The 16,197-nt window shown below is 53.6% G+C and overlaps 1 protein-coding gene across 1 annotated transcript in view; it reads left to right on the forward strand.

Annotated features, from left to right (window-relative positions):
- Positions 1 to 14,872, forward strand: part of LOC124487930 (multiple PDZ domain protein-like) — a 19,190-nt gene extending 4,318 nt beyond the window's left edge. The window contains exons 3-19 of the mRNA XM_047050338.1: positions 3,791 to 3,863; positions 4,093 to 4,185; positions 4,594 to 4,674; positions 5,308 to 5,361; positions 5,608 to 5,737; positions 5,911 to 6,017; positions 7,070 to 7,153; positions 7,682 to 7,875; positions 8,486 to 8,633; positions 9,858 to 9,944; positions 10,402 to 10,660; positions 10,788 to 10,825; positions 11,316 to 11,438; positions 11,557 to 11,661; positions 13,771 to 13,874; positions 13,988 to 14,111; positions 14,192 to 14,872. Coding sequence (XP_046906294.1) covers positions 3,813 to 3,863; positions 4,093 to 4,185; positions 4,594 to 4,674; positions 5,308 to 5,361; positions 5,608 to 5,737; positions 5,911 to 6,017; positions 7,070 to 7,153; positions 7,682 to 7,875; positions 8,486 to 8,633; positions 9,858 to 9,944; positions 10,402 to 10,660; positions 10,788 to 10,825; positions 11,316 to 11,438; positions 11,557 to 11,661; positions 13,771 to 13,874; positions 13,988 to 14,111; positions 14,192 to 14,338 — 1,929 coding nt within the window. The 5' untranslated portion in view covers positions 3,791 to 3,812 and the 3' untranslated portion in view covers positions 14,339 to 14,872. The remainder of the gene's footprint in view (positions 1 to 3,790; positions 3,864 to 4,092; positions 4,186 to 4,593; positions 4,675 to 5,307; positions 5,362 to 5,607; positions 5,738 to 5,910; positions 6,018 to 7,069; positions 7,154 to 7,681; positions 7,876 to 8,485; positions 8,634 to 9,857; positions 9,945 to 10,401; positions 10,661 to 10,787; positions 10,826 to 11,315; positions 11,439 to 11,556; positions 11,662 to 13,770; positions 13,875 to 13,987; positions 14,112 to 14,191) is intronic.
- Positions 14,873 to 16,197: the final 1,325 nt, after the last annotated feature.

Below are 16,197 nucleotides of genomic sequence, written 5' to 3' on the forward strand. Positions count from 1 at the left end.
ATTTTTTTTTTTTTGGGGGGGGGGGGGGGGGGGGGGGGGGGGGGGGGGGGGAGGGGGAGGAGGGTGGTTGTTAGAAACTGAACTCTTTGGAAAGTAAATAAAGATTTTGGTTGTATTTTTGGTTGCATCCATCTCATAGGGCTAACCTGTGAGCCTCTGCAACAGGTCATCCATGCTCTGTCAGTACCAGTCCACCAGAACGCAGCCAATCAGCATCTTGACCTGTAAAACAAGCTCCCCCTCACTCCCGCAGGTCAGAGGTCAACAGCCGTCACGTCAGCTGTGACAGGATAACCTTCACGTGAGGAAACTCAGTCAGTGCAGGCTCCTCTGCATGGTGTCATGGTGGGTTAGGACTTGGGGTTCGTTGTCTGGAACAGTGCTCATGAAGGCGTACAACTCTGGGGCAGGAGCGTAGGTTTGTTTTCAGACGTGGCGGGGCAACTTTTCCATGCGGCCATTAAATGTACTTTCCGTGATATCAAGTGGTTTTGAAAGTCCCACCCGTGTGTAATGAAGCTGAGTGGATGCTGTTGGGGATCATCCCGTTACCTGTTCTCTGTAGCTCTCTGAAGTCTTCCCGTCTGTCACCGAGAGGCTTTTACTGCGAAGCCGGAGAAAGGCTTGTTTTCCCCCGGACACTGGTCACAGCGTGTCAGAGCTTCCATTACAAGACGTCCCCCCGAGGCCGCCTGTGAAAGATTTATACCTGGCCAAGGGTCGGGATGGCAACGAGCCTCGCTGCCCAGACAGGATGCCTCCCAGATCAAAATCGCCATGGAAACAAAAGCGGGGGGGGGGGGGAGGGGGGGCGGGCGAGGGGGACTGGAAGATGATGGTTCAGAGCTGGTGTCCCTCTCCGCACGTCTCGGGGAGCTTAGCGCTGTGACACAAGCGCTCAGGGGTCCACAAACGAGTCCCAAACAACGGCATTTCCCGTAACGACTTCCTGTAACAGTGCTTCTTGTAACGTCACTTCCTGTAACAGTGCTTCCTGCAGACGTTTGCATGCCAGTTCGCAGTGGCTCTGTCTGTGCTGGGTGTCGACAGGATGCTACAGATTGATAGATCTATAAATTGTCTCTGTCCTCCAGCCTGCCCTCACCTTCACAAAATAGGAAGAGGAAGAAAGGGAAAAAAAACACATTAACGGTAATTGGAAAAGGGTCACTTACTGGTCAGACAATAAAGACAATAAAGGGAGGGAAGAAGGGAGGGAAGAGAAGAGAGATCTAGGTAAAGAGGGAAAACGAGGTTGGGTGGGGGGTGGCGGCAATGAGCAGTGAACGAGTGGGAGGAGGCGAGAGGGAGAGAGAACAGGAGAGAAGTCGTAAGAGAGGTAGGAAGAGCAGGAACGGGTACGAGGAGAGAGGAGCTGGGCGTAGAACGTGAGCGGAGCCTGGCGCACCTCGTTGTCCGGAGAAGGGAGGCCAACTCCCACCTCACAACCACCTGAACTCCACGGAGAGAGGAGAGGGGGACGGTGCTCCCCTCCTCCCCCAGACGCCAGCCGACCGAGGGGCGTGGAGTGGGAGAGCCACAGCCCCCTGCGCTAATGCTAACCGGGAGAGCTTCCACACCTGGGAAAACGGGAAGGAGCAGGACGTAGACAGAACTCTGAAAAGAACAACACGAGAGCGGAGGAGGATCTCTCTAGGAAACCGACCCCGGAAGCTCAACATTCTGATGTCGGGAGACCCGGGCTCCATCCATGGTCCCTGCGGGCTTTCTTTCTGAGCGAGGGCTCGGAGCTTCTCCCCTGTGCCGGCACTAGGAGGAGGAGAGGGGGGGGAGTGCTGGAGGAAGGACCAGGCGAAGACAGCAGATGGACACTGAGGAGGAGCAGTGAAGGCTGGAACTACATGTGAAGTGGTGTCATCGAACAGGACTACATGTGAAGTGGTGTCATCGAACAGGACTACATGTGACGTGGTGTCATCGAACAGGACTACATGTGACGGGGTGTCATCGAACAGGACTACATGTGAAGTGGTGTCATCGAACAGGACTACATGTGAAGTTTTGTCATCGAACAGGACTACATGTGAAGTGGTGTCATCGAACAGGACTACATGTGAAGTGGTGTCATCAAACAGGACTACATGTGAAGTGGTGTCATCGAACAGGACTACATGTGAAGTGGTGTCATCAAACAGGACTACATGTGAAGTGGTGTCATCAAACAGGACTACATGTGAAGTGGTGTCATCGAACAGGACTACATGTGAAGTGGTGTCATCGAACAGGACTATATGTTGAGTCATTAGACAGGACAACAGGTGACGTCAGTTTTGAGGACTGATTGTGACGCGCTGTGGAGAGATGCCTGTCTTCACTCTCCTCTGCTGCTCTGGGTGATATGTCTTTCACTGTTTACATAAACCGTTACATTATATTTACATACACGTTTACAATATAGCACCTAACATATACTTTTCAAAAAAGCCCTTTCCATATACCTTCACAAATAATAATTGATATGTACATTTACAATATAGCACATACTTGGCTTTGGAATGTTGTCAGCAGCAGAATTTAGAAATGAAAAAAGATCCCCTAAATGATGTCCACAAGGAAGAGGGACCTGGTCACTTGGTACTTGAGGAGGATATCAAACCACTGATGCCATCTCATCATTCCTGCCACACGCTTCGCCTTGCTGAATAAATATTAGTCTGGTTCCAGATCAGAGCCCGGGATAATGAAGCTGAATATCTGTGCACTTCTTACCTTTCACCTTCACTCATGCTAATGTGGGCTGAGACCCAGATGGCTTGACTGAATGTCGAGTCTGTGAATCAAACAGATCCCTTGTCGGACGCGCTAGCGGGCGCTCTCCGGCGCTCTCTGGGTCCTGAGGGCAAAGCCGTGGCATATGCCGGCACGCGTCTCCTGGCAGGTGTCTCTGTGATGGTGCGGGGGATTCGCGCGGGAATGTTTTCGTCGTCGTCGTCGCCGCGTTGGTCTCCCAGCCTGTGGCTCATTAGCATACAAGAGGGAACCGTTGTTGATTTGCCGCCCCCGTGTTTTCGCAACCTAACTCCGCGGGGAGGGGAGGGTTTATGTAATATCTGGTCTCCCCCACGGCGATGTAAGCTAACACACCGTCTAAATGTTGTCTTTTCCCCTCCTCCCAGTGCACACGCCAGAATAGCCTTATTAGCAGCTGCCAGGGAGACGGAGGGAGGGGTGGTGGACACGGGTCCCCTGAACATATGGACGAGTGTCTCCGTCTCATAGAGACATAGAGACTAGCTCTACCAGCTATCTGCACCGGGCTCGGACTGCATGGAGGAGAGAATGGAGGAAAACTCCTGAAGACGTTTTTCAAATAGGAGTCAAGTACGGCAGGGTGATTGCTTGTGTGTGGGTGTGTATTGTTGGTGATGGCAGCTTCTCTCTGTTGCACACGAGAGGATTGGGAGGGTAACCTTTCGCTAAAGCTGCCCCATGCTGCTGGACAGACCTTGCTCTTGGGACTAAGGCTCTTGATGTGAGGATCAAAGCTGGTTGTGAGACATACGTCCAGCATAGTCCATCAGGTTAAACGGTATACATGCAGCAAGAAGAGACATTACCTGTGGTTTACTGTGTGAGATCACCTCCAAAAAACGACGAGAATATAGGATGGTCTTTGGTTGTTTACTGGCTGTTTAACAACCAACATGAAAGGAAGCAAATAGTCAAGCAGGCAGTACAGTACACCAGGTCCAATCCTCAACTGACTTATTTCTCTGTCTCCTTTTTCCAATCTGTCGCTCTCTGGTTCCCCCTTCCAATCCCTCCGTAGGAATGAAGATGCTATCAACCAGATGGCTGTGCCTCCCTTTCCCAACCCACCTGCTGCCCTCCCAGTCGCTGAGGTAACACACACACACACTCATGCACACTCCTTCACACTTTACACACACATACACACGGTCTGACGTTCTTACACAAAAAAATTGGGATCTCTATTTTCCCTTTTTTTCTCCATACAAGCTATTCATACCCAGTCTATACATGTTGCCTCCTTATCCACGTAAGCTTTTAATGTTGGAGTCCAGTTCCATCGTCATTTCTAGAACATTGTGTTGTGACTCTCCCCTCCAGGTCCCCCCCCCCACCTCGGTGGTTCAGCCCCCCTCAGAGAAGCCCCAGGCCCCAGACACCCCGGCCCTCACCCCTGAGATGGCCCCCGCCAAGGTACAGGACCGGAGCCCTCGTTGTTGCAGACTGGAACAGATTGTAGTTAACTGTGTTCCTCAAGGCTTGATGCAAGGACACACTTTGGTACTGAGGCAGTCAAATTCATCCCTGGTTTTGGACTATCGCGCTGACATACTCTCTTTCTGTCTCTCTCTCTCGCCTCTCTCGTTTTCTCCTCTCTTTCTTTATTGTTCTCTTTCACATGTCTTTCTCTATCTTTCTCGCCTCTCTCTCTCTCTATCTTTCTCTTCTCTCTCTCTCTCTCTCTCTCTCTCTCTCTCTCTCTCTCTCTCTCTCTCTCTCACCTCTCTCTCTCACCTCTCTCTCTCATTCTGTCTCGTTCCATACGACTCTCACTCCTTCTTTCACTCTCATTCCCTCACCCCCGCCGCTTCCCATGAGCAGGTGTGTGTAGCGTCCACCACAGAGCTCGTCTCCAGAGACAGCGGCCCCAAGAGCCTTCGAGAGGGGGAGACGGTGTCCAAGGTCAGCCCCTCCGTGTCACTTCCTCTCCCAGCCTTCCTCTCAATCGAAACAGCTCCTGGACAGAAACAAGAGAGGGTTAGGGTTAGGAGCTCAGTATTGGGTCATCTACAGTCGACCCAATACTGTTTAATCCACTAGGTGTGTTTTGCGTGTGTGTCATGTTTTTTATCACTCACAAGTTCACACACATATCAAGTTCTTCCAGGCAGTTTGTCTTTGTCTCAGCCGAGGTTGTCTCCGAACTAGCTGAACATTGTCAGTCTTGTGAAGTCTTTTTAGTCGACATAAAAGTGTTTAGTGCACCGAGTGATTCTCTGTTTCTCATCTTTCGTTAACCTAGAAACCTGCTTACTGCGTCTGACTGAATAGGGCCATGGGCTTTACTTCTCGTCCTAACCCTCTCCCTCTCTCTCCCTCTCTCTCCCTCTCTCTCCCTCTCTTTCTCTCTCTCTCTCTCTCTCTCTCTCTCTCTGTCTCTCTCTCTCTCTCTCATCCCACCCCTTCCCTTTTCCCTCTCATTCCCCCTCTCTCTTTGTTTCTCTCCTCCTCTCTTTGTCTCTCTCTCTCCCTATACCTCTGCCACTGCATTCCGTGCCTCCCTCTCTGTGTGTGTGGCTGAGGTCGTCCGAGAAGGTTCCAGAGATCAGTGAGAGTGTTCCTCACACAGGCCCTGGCCCACAGGAGAAGGTGAGAGGAGGACCGGGGAGAGACCGGGCGCCGCTTCAAATGAGCTCCCACCGGAGCCTTCCAGAAAGGCCCACTTTTACCCAAGCTCCCGAAAGAGAGCAGGTGTCTCCGCAGTGTCAGACCAGCTCAGTTTAATAGTGGATGAGAACATACAAAATTCATCTTAAGGTGGCACTTTTGAGCGAAAGCGGAATGTAAAAATGTTGACGGTTGTGGTGTGGGGTTTGTTTGTGTGTATGTGTGTAGACTTCCAGCTTGCCCAGGGTCTCTGGAAGCTCCAGCAAGCTGCCAGCGAGGCCTGCTGATGGGCCGCTGTCTCCCCAGGCCCCCTCCCCCCTGCCCCTCACCAGCCCTGACCTCCCCTCCAGCACCAGAGGTAGGCCCATCACACTCACATCCACTTAGGACCAACAGTGCCCTCACTGCTACCCTTCGATAAAACAGCTGTCATCCATTGTGTGGGCGTCACTTCCCAGGCGATTCGATTTCTAACCTTTTTGCGAATGTGAACTTGGTTCATCCATCCCTCTGCTGTGGCCCTGTCTGCAGACCCGGCTACGTGCCCCATCGTGGCAGGCCAGGAGACGGTGATAGAGATAGCTAAGGGCCGCTCCGGCCTGGGCCTCAGTATCGTAGGGGGCAAAGACACCCAGCTGGTAAGACCCCCCCCCCACCCTCAAACACCCGGTAACCCTCAGCGACCAGCCTGCACTGACACACACACACACATACACATACAGGGACCGCCTGAGGGCAGTGTGTGAAGCAGGGGTTATCTGCAGCATCATGCAGGGCCCTGAGGGCAGTGTGTGAAGCAGGGGTTATCTGCAGCATCATGCAGGGCCCTGAGGGCAGTGTGGACTGAGAGGCACCTGTCATCTTCTGTGAGATCTCTCCCGCCCGCGCCCTCCACATCTCCCTCTCTTACCCCTCTGCCCTCGTCCCCTGTGCCTCTCGGTCGGAAGGGTTCGACTGGCTGCCTGGAACCCAGTGCTGCTGCATTATGGATAATGTGGATCCTATTGATTTAGCTCCTTCAGTGGCTCCGCAGTGATGTGATTTCACTCCTGATCCCTCCTGGAAAATTACTTTTTATTTCTGGCTGTTTCCATCTCTTTCTTTGTCCGTCTCTCTGTCTCTGTATCTCTCTGTTTCTCCCTTATTTAACTGTAATATATATGTCTGTTTCATTCCCTCTCTACTTTTATCCCTCCCTTACTCTCTCCGTCCCTCTCTCCTGGTTTCGCTCCATCCCTTCTTTTGTCTCTCAACCCTATTTCTATGTCTCTACCTTTTCTACATTTACCCCTCTCTCTCTCTCCTCCACCCCTCTCCCTCCTCCACCCCTCTCTCTCCCTCCTCCTCCCTCCCTCCTCCTCCCTCCCTCCCCCCCTCCCTCCATCTCCGTCCCTCCCCCTCTCCCTCCCTCTCTCCCTCTCTCTTTCTCCCCCCCTCCCTATCCCTTTCTCTCCCTCCCTCTCTCCCTCCCTCTGTCCCCCCCCCCTCCCTCTCCCTCCTCCCTCTCCCTCTCTCCCTCCCTCCCCCTCTCCCTCCCTTCCCCTCTCCCCCTCTTTCTCTCTCCCTGCCCCCCTCTCTCCCTCCCTCTCTCTCCCTGCCCCCCTCTCTCCCTGCCCCCCTCTCTCCCTCCCTCTCTCTCCCTGCCCCCCTCTCTCTCTCTCCCTCTCCCTCTCTCTCTCTCTCCCTCCAGGATGCCATAGTGATCCATGAGGTGTATGAGGAGGGTGCAGCAGCTCGAGATGGCAGACTCTGGGCTGGAGACCAGATCCTGGAGGTCAGTCTTCACACATGTCTCTCTTCTTTTGTCTCTCTCTCTCCCTTCCTTTCTCTCTGTAGAATTCCCATTCCCATTCTGTAGTGGGTCTTTAACCTGTGTGACAAGGTGACAGAGGGGCTTATCTCACCTCTGATCTCACCTCTGGCTCTAACGTCATTGCTCATCACGCCACAATCAACCCAGCTCATCTTTGACGATGACGCCCTCTACTGGACTTAATTGATATCTTACTGCTTGGAGACAACAGTTGGATCAACTTTATCTCAGTATAATTGTCTGGTAGCTCTGTTTTCAGCATACAGACAGGGACAGTAGTTTAGAGAAATGAGTGGGTGATGTTTTGGGTGTGAATGAAGGCCTATGCGATCACCAGTGTGTGTACGTGTACAAAAGCAGGTGTGTGTGTATATTTGAAATAAACACACATGAGTGTGTGTGTACAGTATGTGCATGAATTCCTGTGCAAAGTCCAGTGTGTGTATATTAACGTGTGTGTGTGTATGAACGTGCGTGCCCGTTCGCCAGGTGAACGGGGTGGACTTGCGCGGCGCCGCCCACGAGGACGCCATCGCCGCCCTGAGGCAGACCCCGGCCCTGGTGCAGCTGGCCGTTCTGAGGGACGAGGCGCAGTACCGCGACGAGGAGAACCTGGACGTGTTCCGCGTGGAGCTGCAGAAGAAGAGCGGACGAGGCCTGGGCCTCAGCATCGTGGGGAAGAGGTACGCTAGCTCACCTCAGGACGCTAGCTCACTCGGGGATGCTAGCTGACCTGAGGATGCTAACTCGCCGGGGACGCTACCTCACCTGAGGACGCTAGCTGACCTGAGGACGCTAGCTCGCCCTCAGGGACGCTAGCTCGCCCTCAGGGACGCTAGCTCGCCCGGGGATGCTAGCTCACCAGGGGACGCTAGCTGACCCGGGGACGCTAGGTCACCTTAGGACGCTAGCTCACCCGGGGACGCTAGCTCACCCGAGGATGCTAGATGACCCGGGGACGCTAGGTCACCTTAGGACGCTAGCTGACCTGAAGACGCTAGCTCGCCTCAGGGACGCAAGCTCGCTTGGGGATGCTTGCTCGCCCGGGGACGCTTGCTGACCTGAGGACACTAGCTCGCCTGGGGACGCTAGCTTGCCCAGGGACCTGTGTTGGACATGAGCAGCTTCCCCCTTGCCTCTTCTCTCCTCCTCTCTTCCATCCTCCAATCCCTCTCCTCTAATCTGCTCTTTCTGTCTGTTCTCTCTCCTCTCTCCTGTCCTCCATCTCCTCCCCCCCTCCCCTCCTCCTCCCCCCCTCCCCTCGTCCTCCCTCCCTCCCCTCCTCCTCCCCAGGAACGGTACGGGTGTGTTCATCTCGGACGTGGTGAAGGGGGGCGCGGCCGAGCTGGACGGACGTCTGATGCAGGGGGACCAGATCTTGTCGGTCGACGGGGACGACATGAAACAGGCCTCGCAGGAGACGGTGGCCGCCATCCTCAAGGTCAGAGGTCACGCGAGCACATTTAGACTGTCAGGCCGCACCCTCTAAACCTTAAAACTTAAAGGTTAATCTTAAAACTCATTGTGCCTCACTCTTAAATTGAATCTTACATTTCCTCTGGAACGAATAACGTGATGTAAATCGAATATGCCAAGAGGCTCCCTATATCTTCACCACCAGAGGGCGCCATTGTTCCAGCCACAAGGCTGCTACTGTAGAAGGCCTACAAGACTGTATGCGGGCTAATGCTGCCTATACTGGGGTACTAGGGAAGAGTACAGACAAGCACACCTGCTCCAGCAGCAGGGGGTGGAGAATCTGGGCTGTGTTTATCAGATACAACCTCTGTAGAGTGATATACACACCCCATTTCCACAGCCCTGTGTGTGAACCAGGAGGACTGGGGATTCAAAGGATAAAACATTTAGTCATTTAGCAAACGCTCTTATCCAGAGCGACTTACAGTAAGTACAGGGACAGTCCCCCCGAGGCAAGTAGGGTGAAGTGCCTTTCCCAAGGACACAACGTCATTGGCAAGGCCAGGGAATCGAACCAGCAACCTTTGGATTACTAGCCCAATTCCCTAACCGCTCAGCCACCTGACTCCCCAGAACAGAAATGTATTTCTACTATGTTGACGTGTTTAGTTTGTGTGGTTGAGGTGTGAGCCATGCAGCAGTGATTATTAACATCACGTGCATATACCACGGAGGCTGATCTGTAGTCACGGTGCAAGGACAATCGAAGAGAAGGGACGTTTTCAGACTTGAAGGGTAGCTCATCTTCTGGCCTTCCACGGACCATTTAAGTGAGTTATATTGACATTACATTTGACTTATTGAGCAGACCCTTTCATCCAAAGCGATGTGCGAGTATTGCAGACAGGGCACAGAAGAAGATCCGGCATCCGAAGTGCATCGTTCTACGGTATTTCAGGGGTCAGAGTCAGGGAACCGTCTTTGTGTATAATCTGTATTCAGATTTGAGGGGCTTCTTGGTCCACAGTTCCCCACCCTGGATGTGTGTCACCACCACCCCGCCTGCTAGCAGCCTGTCTCCAGGGCGGTGGTGTTTAGCCGTAGCCTGGTGCTCTTAGACCTGTGGGGTAGAGGGGCTGTGTGAGGGGGGCTCCTTGTGGGGGAGGAGGGGGGGGGGGGGGGGCTGGTCTGGGGGGGGTCAGGGGGCAGGCTGAGCTGTGGTAGTCACCCTGGCTTGCCTCCGCAGTGCGCCAGGGGAACGGTGGGCCTAGAGCTGGGCCGACTGAAGGCCGCATCCTGGATCTCCTCCAGACGCACCTCCCAGGGAAGCCAGGTGTGTGTGTGTGTGTGTGTGTGTGTGTGTGTGTGTGTGTGTGAGAGTGAGAGTAACAGGGGTCCGTATCCCTAACAGGAGGGAGTGTGTGTCATGGCCAGTGTTCATCCTCACCTCAGCTGGGAGCTTGCATGCAGAGGCTCTCACTCACCCTGGCCACCGCCTCGCCCTTCGCTCACCCCCCCCCCCCCCCCCCCTCGTGACTCACCCCTGTGACCGCTCATCTCATCTGTTCACATGCATGTGGCCCAACATGGCATCCACCTGGACCTCTGGTGTGTGTGTGTGTGTATCTGCACTTGCCTATGCACATTTCTGTGTGTGTGTATGTGTGTAACTGCGCTTGCCCATATGCCTGTGCACATGTCTGAACGTGTGTGTGTGTTGGTGTGCCTGACTGGCCTGTGTGTGTGCGGGTCTTCCCAGAGCATCATGGTGTCTCTCCTGTCCTCTCCAGATGAGCCACATCAGCTGCTCCAGCCTCCCTCCACACACCACCCACCCTGCGCCAAGCTCCACCTACAACCCTGCGCCAAGCTCCACCTACAACCCTGCGCCAAGCTCCGCCTACAACCCTGCCCCCAGCTCCGCCCCCAACCCTGCGCCCAGCTCCGCCCCCAACAACGCCCCCATCTCTGCCCCCAGTCCCGCCCCCCAGCCACTCAACAACGCCCGGAGGCCCACCACCGAGAGCATGACGTCATCAAAGAGCGCCGGTAGGACGTGACCTCATCATCGTGTGCTTTCGGTTTCTTTTTTCAAATGGTTCCTCGAGACCATATTTAATTTTTAGATAAATAACAAGTTACCTCCCTGCGTGTGTGTGTGTGTGTGTGTGTGTAGGGTCAGATACAGGGATGCGTACTGTGGAGATCACACGGGTAAGTCGTTACAGAACTCCTTGTGTTGTCCTATTGGACAACTGTGATTCTGCCTTATCATAGGTTTAGGAGCAGGACCACAGAATTCCACTGGACTTGTACCAGCTCTTGTTACAAAGAAACTAGAACATTGACAAGCCATTTATCATTGGGAGTTTAGAAGTCAGTAAACCAATACACTCTGTTTCTTTCTCCCTTTCTCTTCTCTTCTCTCTCTCTCTCTCTCTCTCTCTCTCTCTCTCTACCTTTCTCTCTCTCTACCTTTCTCTCTCTCTACCTCTCTCTACCTCTCTCTCTCTACCTCTCTCTCTCTACCTCTCTCTCCTCACTGTCTTTCTGCCCTTGCTGTCCCCCTCCGCTCTCTCTCTCTCTCCTCTTTCTCTCACTCACCCTCTTACCCTCTCCTTCTGTCCCCGCCCTCCTTCTCCCTCTCCCCCCTTCCCTCTCTCCCTCTCCCTCCCACTCCCCCGCTCTCTCTCCCCCCCCTCAGGGTCCCAGTGATGCTCTGGGTATCAGTATAGCAGGAGGGAAGGGGAGCCCTCTGGGGGACATCCCTATCTTCGTGGCCATGATCCAAGCCAACGGAGTCGCAGCCAAAACACACAGGCTCAAGGTGTGTGGGGGTGTGGGGGTGTGGGTGTGGGTGCATGCGCCTGAGTCAGTCAGTCTACGGTGTGATCCAAGATTGACTCCATTTGTTATTACCTGTGTGTGTGTGTGTGTGTGTCCAGGTGGGGGACAGGATGGTCAGTATCAATGCCCAGTCCCTGGACGGGATGTCCCATGGGGAGGTGGTCACCATCCTGAAGAACGCCTACGGCATCATCACCATGCAGGTAGCCCAATCTCTCACACACACACACACACACCTCACACACACCAACCAGACACTCACCCTGAACACACACACACACATAGTTAAGGGACTAACAAACTGCATCAATCAGTGCATGGTCACACAAACTGGCATGTTCACAATCATCAACAAATGTGGACAAAATAAATAAAGAACTGTCATTACAAAACTGTACTGTATGTGGAGCTAATGTTTTTGTGTACGTTAATTAATGTTTGATGGGTCTATTGGAATGAATGGTTTGATGGATGATTTGAATGAATGAGTGACTGGTTACATGGGTTTATCTGAATGCTGTGAAAACCTTGAGATAAAATAATCAAAAGCTTAATATGCATAGAGTGTACTCAAAAATAAGTCATATTAATACTTACTAAATATTCAGGAGATCATAGTTATGAATATTCGTTTACAATATTAAACACATTCAGGTAAAAAAAAAAATATATGAAAAAACACTAATATACACATATTTTAAAGAGGTATTCATAATGTGTGTGTGTGTGTATGGACATGTCAAACGTATGACTGTGATAATATAAAATGTGTGTGTATGTGATCACATTGAATGTGTGTGTGTGTGCGTGCATATGTGTATGTGGTGTGTGTGTGTGTGTGTGCTGTTATCAGCTCCCTGCAGCTGGAAGGCAGTTTGGCGCGGTGAGCCAGATAATCCCAGTTCTTTATGCTAATGCAGCTTTATCAGGGGAGCTGCAGCCGACCAGCGCTGCTCTGCTGAACAGGGACGCCCCTCTCTGCTGCCTCCTGATTACACTACCCTGGACAGCAATTACTGTTTACTAACCTCCTCACTCCTCCCTCTGCCTCTCTCTCTCTATGCCTCCCTCTCTCTCTCTATGCCTCCCTCCCTTTCTGCCTGTCTCTCCTCTGTCTCTATGCCTCTTTCTGTCTCGCTCTCTGCCTCTCTCTCTCCCTCTCTCCTGTTCGTCTCTTTCTCTTGTTCCACCTCTCATTCTGTCATTTCCTCTTTGTCTTTCTCCCTCTTTCTTTTTCTCCTGTTCTCTCTGTCTCTCCTTCATATCTCTGTCCGTCTATCACAGTGCTCTCTCCATCATCCTCTGTTCTGTTTTTCTAGCCCACCTCTCTCCCTCTCACTATTCACTGTCATTCTGCCCCCCCCCCCCCTTTCTCTCCGTCTCCCTCTATCTCCTTTCTTATTCTCTCGCCCTCGTGCATCCCCCCACCACACACACACACACACACACAGTGTGTCATACACTGCATACACTAGTAATCCTCAATAGTTTTTTTTTTTGTCCTTCATCTTTTTCTTCCCCCCCATCCTGTTTCTCTCTCTCTTTCTCTCTCTGAGGATTAATAAAACACAGTGTTTTCACGCGCGCCCCTTCCCCATCCTTCTTTCTCCTCGTCGCCTCTCTCACACGCAGTCTTCTCCCTCTCTCGCCCCGCGCCTCCCCAGCGTCCTCCCTCTCTCCCCCCGCCGTCCTCCTCCTCTCGGCCCCCCCTCCCCCCCCCCCCCCCCGTGAGAAGGTGTGTCGACGAGATAAGGGAGAGGGGCTGGCTGGGGAGTGTTGGGCTGCGTTCAGCTAGCGAGCCGGCGCTTCATTAGCCATTGTTTGTTATTGTTGTTGTTGTTTTCATAATTTTTTAATTGCTTTTCTGTTGATTAAATATGGAAATGAACCGATTCCGACCGTGGGTGCCCTCAGTAGTTGGCTGACTATTATATTAAAGAAACAACTTGTGGAAAAAATGTATCCCTAGAATTGAATACCTTCCTGGAGAGAAGGATGGAAGAAGGTAGAGATAAAGAGGGGAAGAGAGAGCAGAGGGGGAGAGGGGGAGAGGGGGAGAGGGAGAGAGGGAGAGAGGGAGAGAGGGAGAGAGGGAGAGAGGGAGAGAGGGAAATGATTTCTGTGTGTAACCACAGTTTGTCCATTAACACTATTGTGATTCTGTTCTGACTAACAGAACCTTACTGGAGCATAGTGGTTGATTTCAAACACGCATTATATGACCAGTGTAGACTCACTCTTGCTAAACACAAAGATTATTATAGCGAGACAGATGCTATGTGTTAATGTACATCTGTGTGTGTGTGTTTCAGGTGATAGCTGACACCAACATCAGTGCCATAGCCAGTCAGGTGGAGAGCCTGTCCACCAGCTCCAGTCTCCCTACCAGCCCAGAGTCCCTGCCCCCGGAGCCAGAGTGAGTGACACACACACACACCTACACACACACACACACACACAAGCACCATACCCACACACACAGTCTTCCACAACGTTCATGCGAGCCCCTGGTTGTGCCCCCCTGTGCAGGCCCCCCCGGGCCAGGAGCATCTGTCTGGAGAAGGGCAGCGAGGGGCTGGGCTTCAGCATCGTGGGGGGGTTCGGGAGCCCCCACGGAGACCTGCCCATCTACGTCAAGACCGTCTTCAGCAAGGTAAGCCCTTAGGCTTAGGTAGGCCCTTCAGCCCGAGGCAGTGGTGAGAGTGAGGTGTGTGTTCCTGTCTCCTCCTGCAGGGGGCGGCAGCCTTGGACGGCCGGCTGAAGCGAGGCGACCAGATCCTGTCGGTGAACGGGGAGAGTCTGGAGGGGGCCACCCATGAGCTGGCTGTGGCCCTGCTGAAGAGGCAGAGAGGGGCCGTCACGCTGAACATACTGTCCTAGCTCTCTCTCTCACACACACACACACACACCTGGACACTCACACACACCTCCAAACAAAGTGACTCTCACGCACCCTCACCTAGACACAAGTTCACACCTACACTCGCACAAACACTCTTACACTTACACACACTCTTGCCTACACAGCCACGTACTCACATGCGCACTCTCACAAACGCGCACCGACTCACACTTAAAAATACCGACTCTCACACTGTCAACACACTAACTCACTCACATAGACACACTCACACACACACACATCAGTTGGCAAAGGACAACCGATGGACGTTTGAACTTAGCAACATGCAAAAAATGATCATAATCATAAAAAGTAAGAACCAAGTCAGAAGGAGGTGGCTCCTGTCCTCCTCCCTGGACCTGTTGGGCACCTCATGTCCATCTTCACCCCCTTTAGAAGAAAGAGAGAGAGAACTCCATGCATTAAGGACTGCCTACAGCCTTGCCCCCAGCCCACAGCCCTGCCCCCAGCCCAGCCCCCAGCCTTGCCCCCAGCCCAGCCCCCAGCCTTGCCCCCAGCCCTGCCCACAGCCCTGCCCCTAGCCCAGCGCACAGCCCAGCCCACAGCCCTGCCCACAGCCCTGCCCCCAGCCCAGTACACAGCCCTGCCCCCAGCCCTGCCCCCAGCCCTGCCCCCAGCCCTGCCCCCAGCCCTGCCCACAGCCCTGCCCACAGCCCTGCCCCTAGCCCAGCGCACAGCCTAGCCCACAGCCCTGCCCACAGCCCTGCTCCCAGCCCTGCCCCCAGCCCTGCCCCCAGCCCTGCCCACAGCCCAGCCCACAGCCCTGCCCACAGCCCTGCCCCCAGCCCTGCGCACAGCCCTGCCCCCAGCCCTGCCCCCAGCCCAGCGCACAGCCCTGCCCCCAGCCCAGCGCACAGCCCAGCCCACAGCCCTGCCCACAGCCCTGCCCCCAGCCCAGTGCACAGCCCTGCCCCCAGCCCAGCGCACAGCCCAGCTCACAGCCCTGCCCACAGCCCTGCCCCCAGCCCTGCCCACAGCCCTGCCCACAGCCCTGCCCCTAGCCCTGCCCACAGCCCAGCCCACAGCCCTGCCCACAGCCCTGCCCCTAGCCCAGCGCACAGCCCTGCCCCCAGCCCTGCCCACAGCCCAGCTCACAGCCCTGCCCACAGCCCCGCTCCCAGCCCCGCCCACAGCCCTGGCACTGACCTGGAAGGGTGCCACTTCAGCTGTAGACCGTGGAAGAACAGGAAGTCATCGTCAGATCCACTGCCTCCTAATCACTTGTGTGAGCTCTATCTCCTCTGGGTACTGTGTGCCGAATGGACAGACAGGATGTAAAATGGCTGCCAATGGACTTGAAGCAGGTACAAAAAGGGAAGTGAGGTCACGGAATTGTGACTCGAATCTCCACATTATTTTGTCTCCGTCTCTGTGAACGCACTTTTTTGGGGGTCTTTTTTTTCATGCAAGATTGTAAGAGCAATATGAAGGGATCGCCAGGTATGGCTCTGTATCCCTTTAGCTTAGCACGCGTCAATGGGGAAAGTACTGGTGAGGAGGTAGTAACATTAGCCGCAGCTACTGCTAATGCAAACCCTTTTTAGTAGCTTAGTTTTCAGTTTGTCTTTGAACCAACTAATGTCTCGGTATCTACATGCATCGGCCACCAGCAAGCACCGTGAAGTGGATTAAGCAGTGAAAACAATTACACCCTCTAAACCTACCCACTTGAGCACGTTAGCATGACTCAGCAGAATCTTCATACACTTAGAAACAGCCCTACCAGTATGTCACCTGTCACCAAGTCACACTGCAGTTATTTATCATAAGCTTTCAGTGTTGTTCCGCTTTGTTGTAGGAGGTTTTTGCCAAAGGT

This window comes from Hypomesus transpacificus, unplaced genomic scaffold, assembly GCF_021917145.1.
Source record: "Hypomesus transpacificus isolate Combined female unplaced genomic scaffold, fHypTra1 scaffold_107, whole genome shotgun sequence".
NCBI classification, from domain to species: Eukaryota; Metazoa; Chordata; class Actinopteri; order Osmeriformes; family Osmeridae; genus Hypomesus; species Hypomesus transpacificus.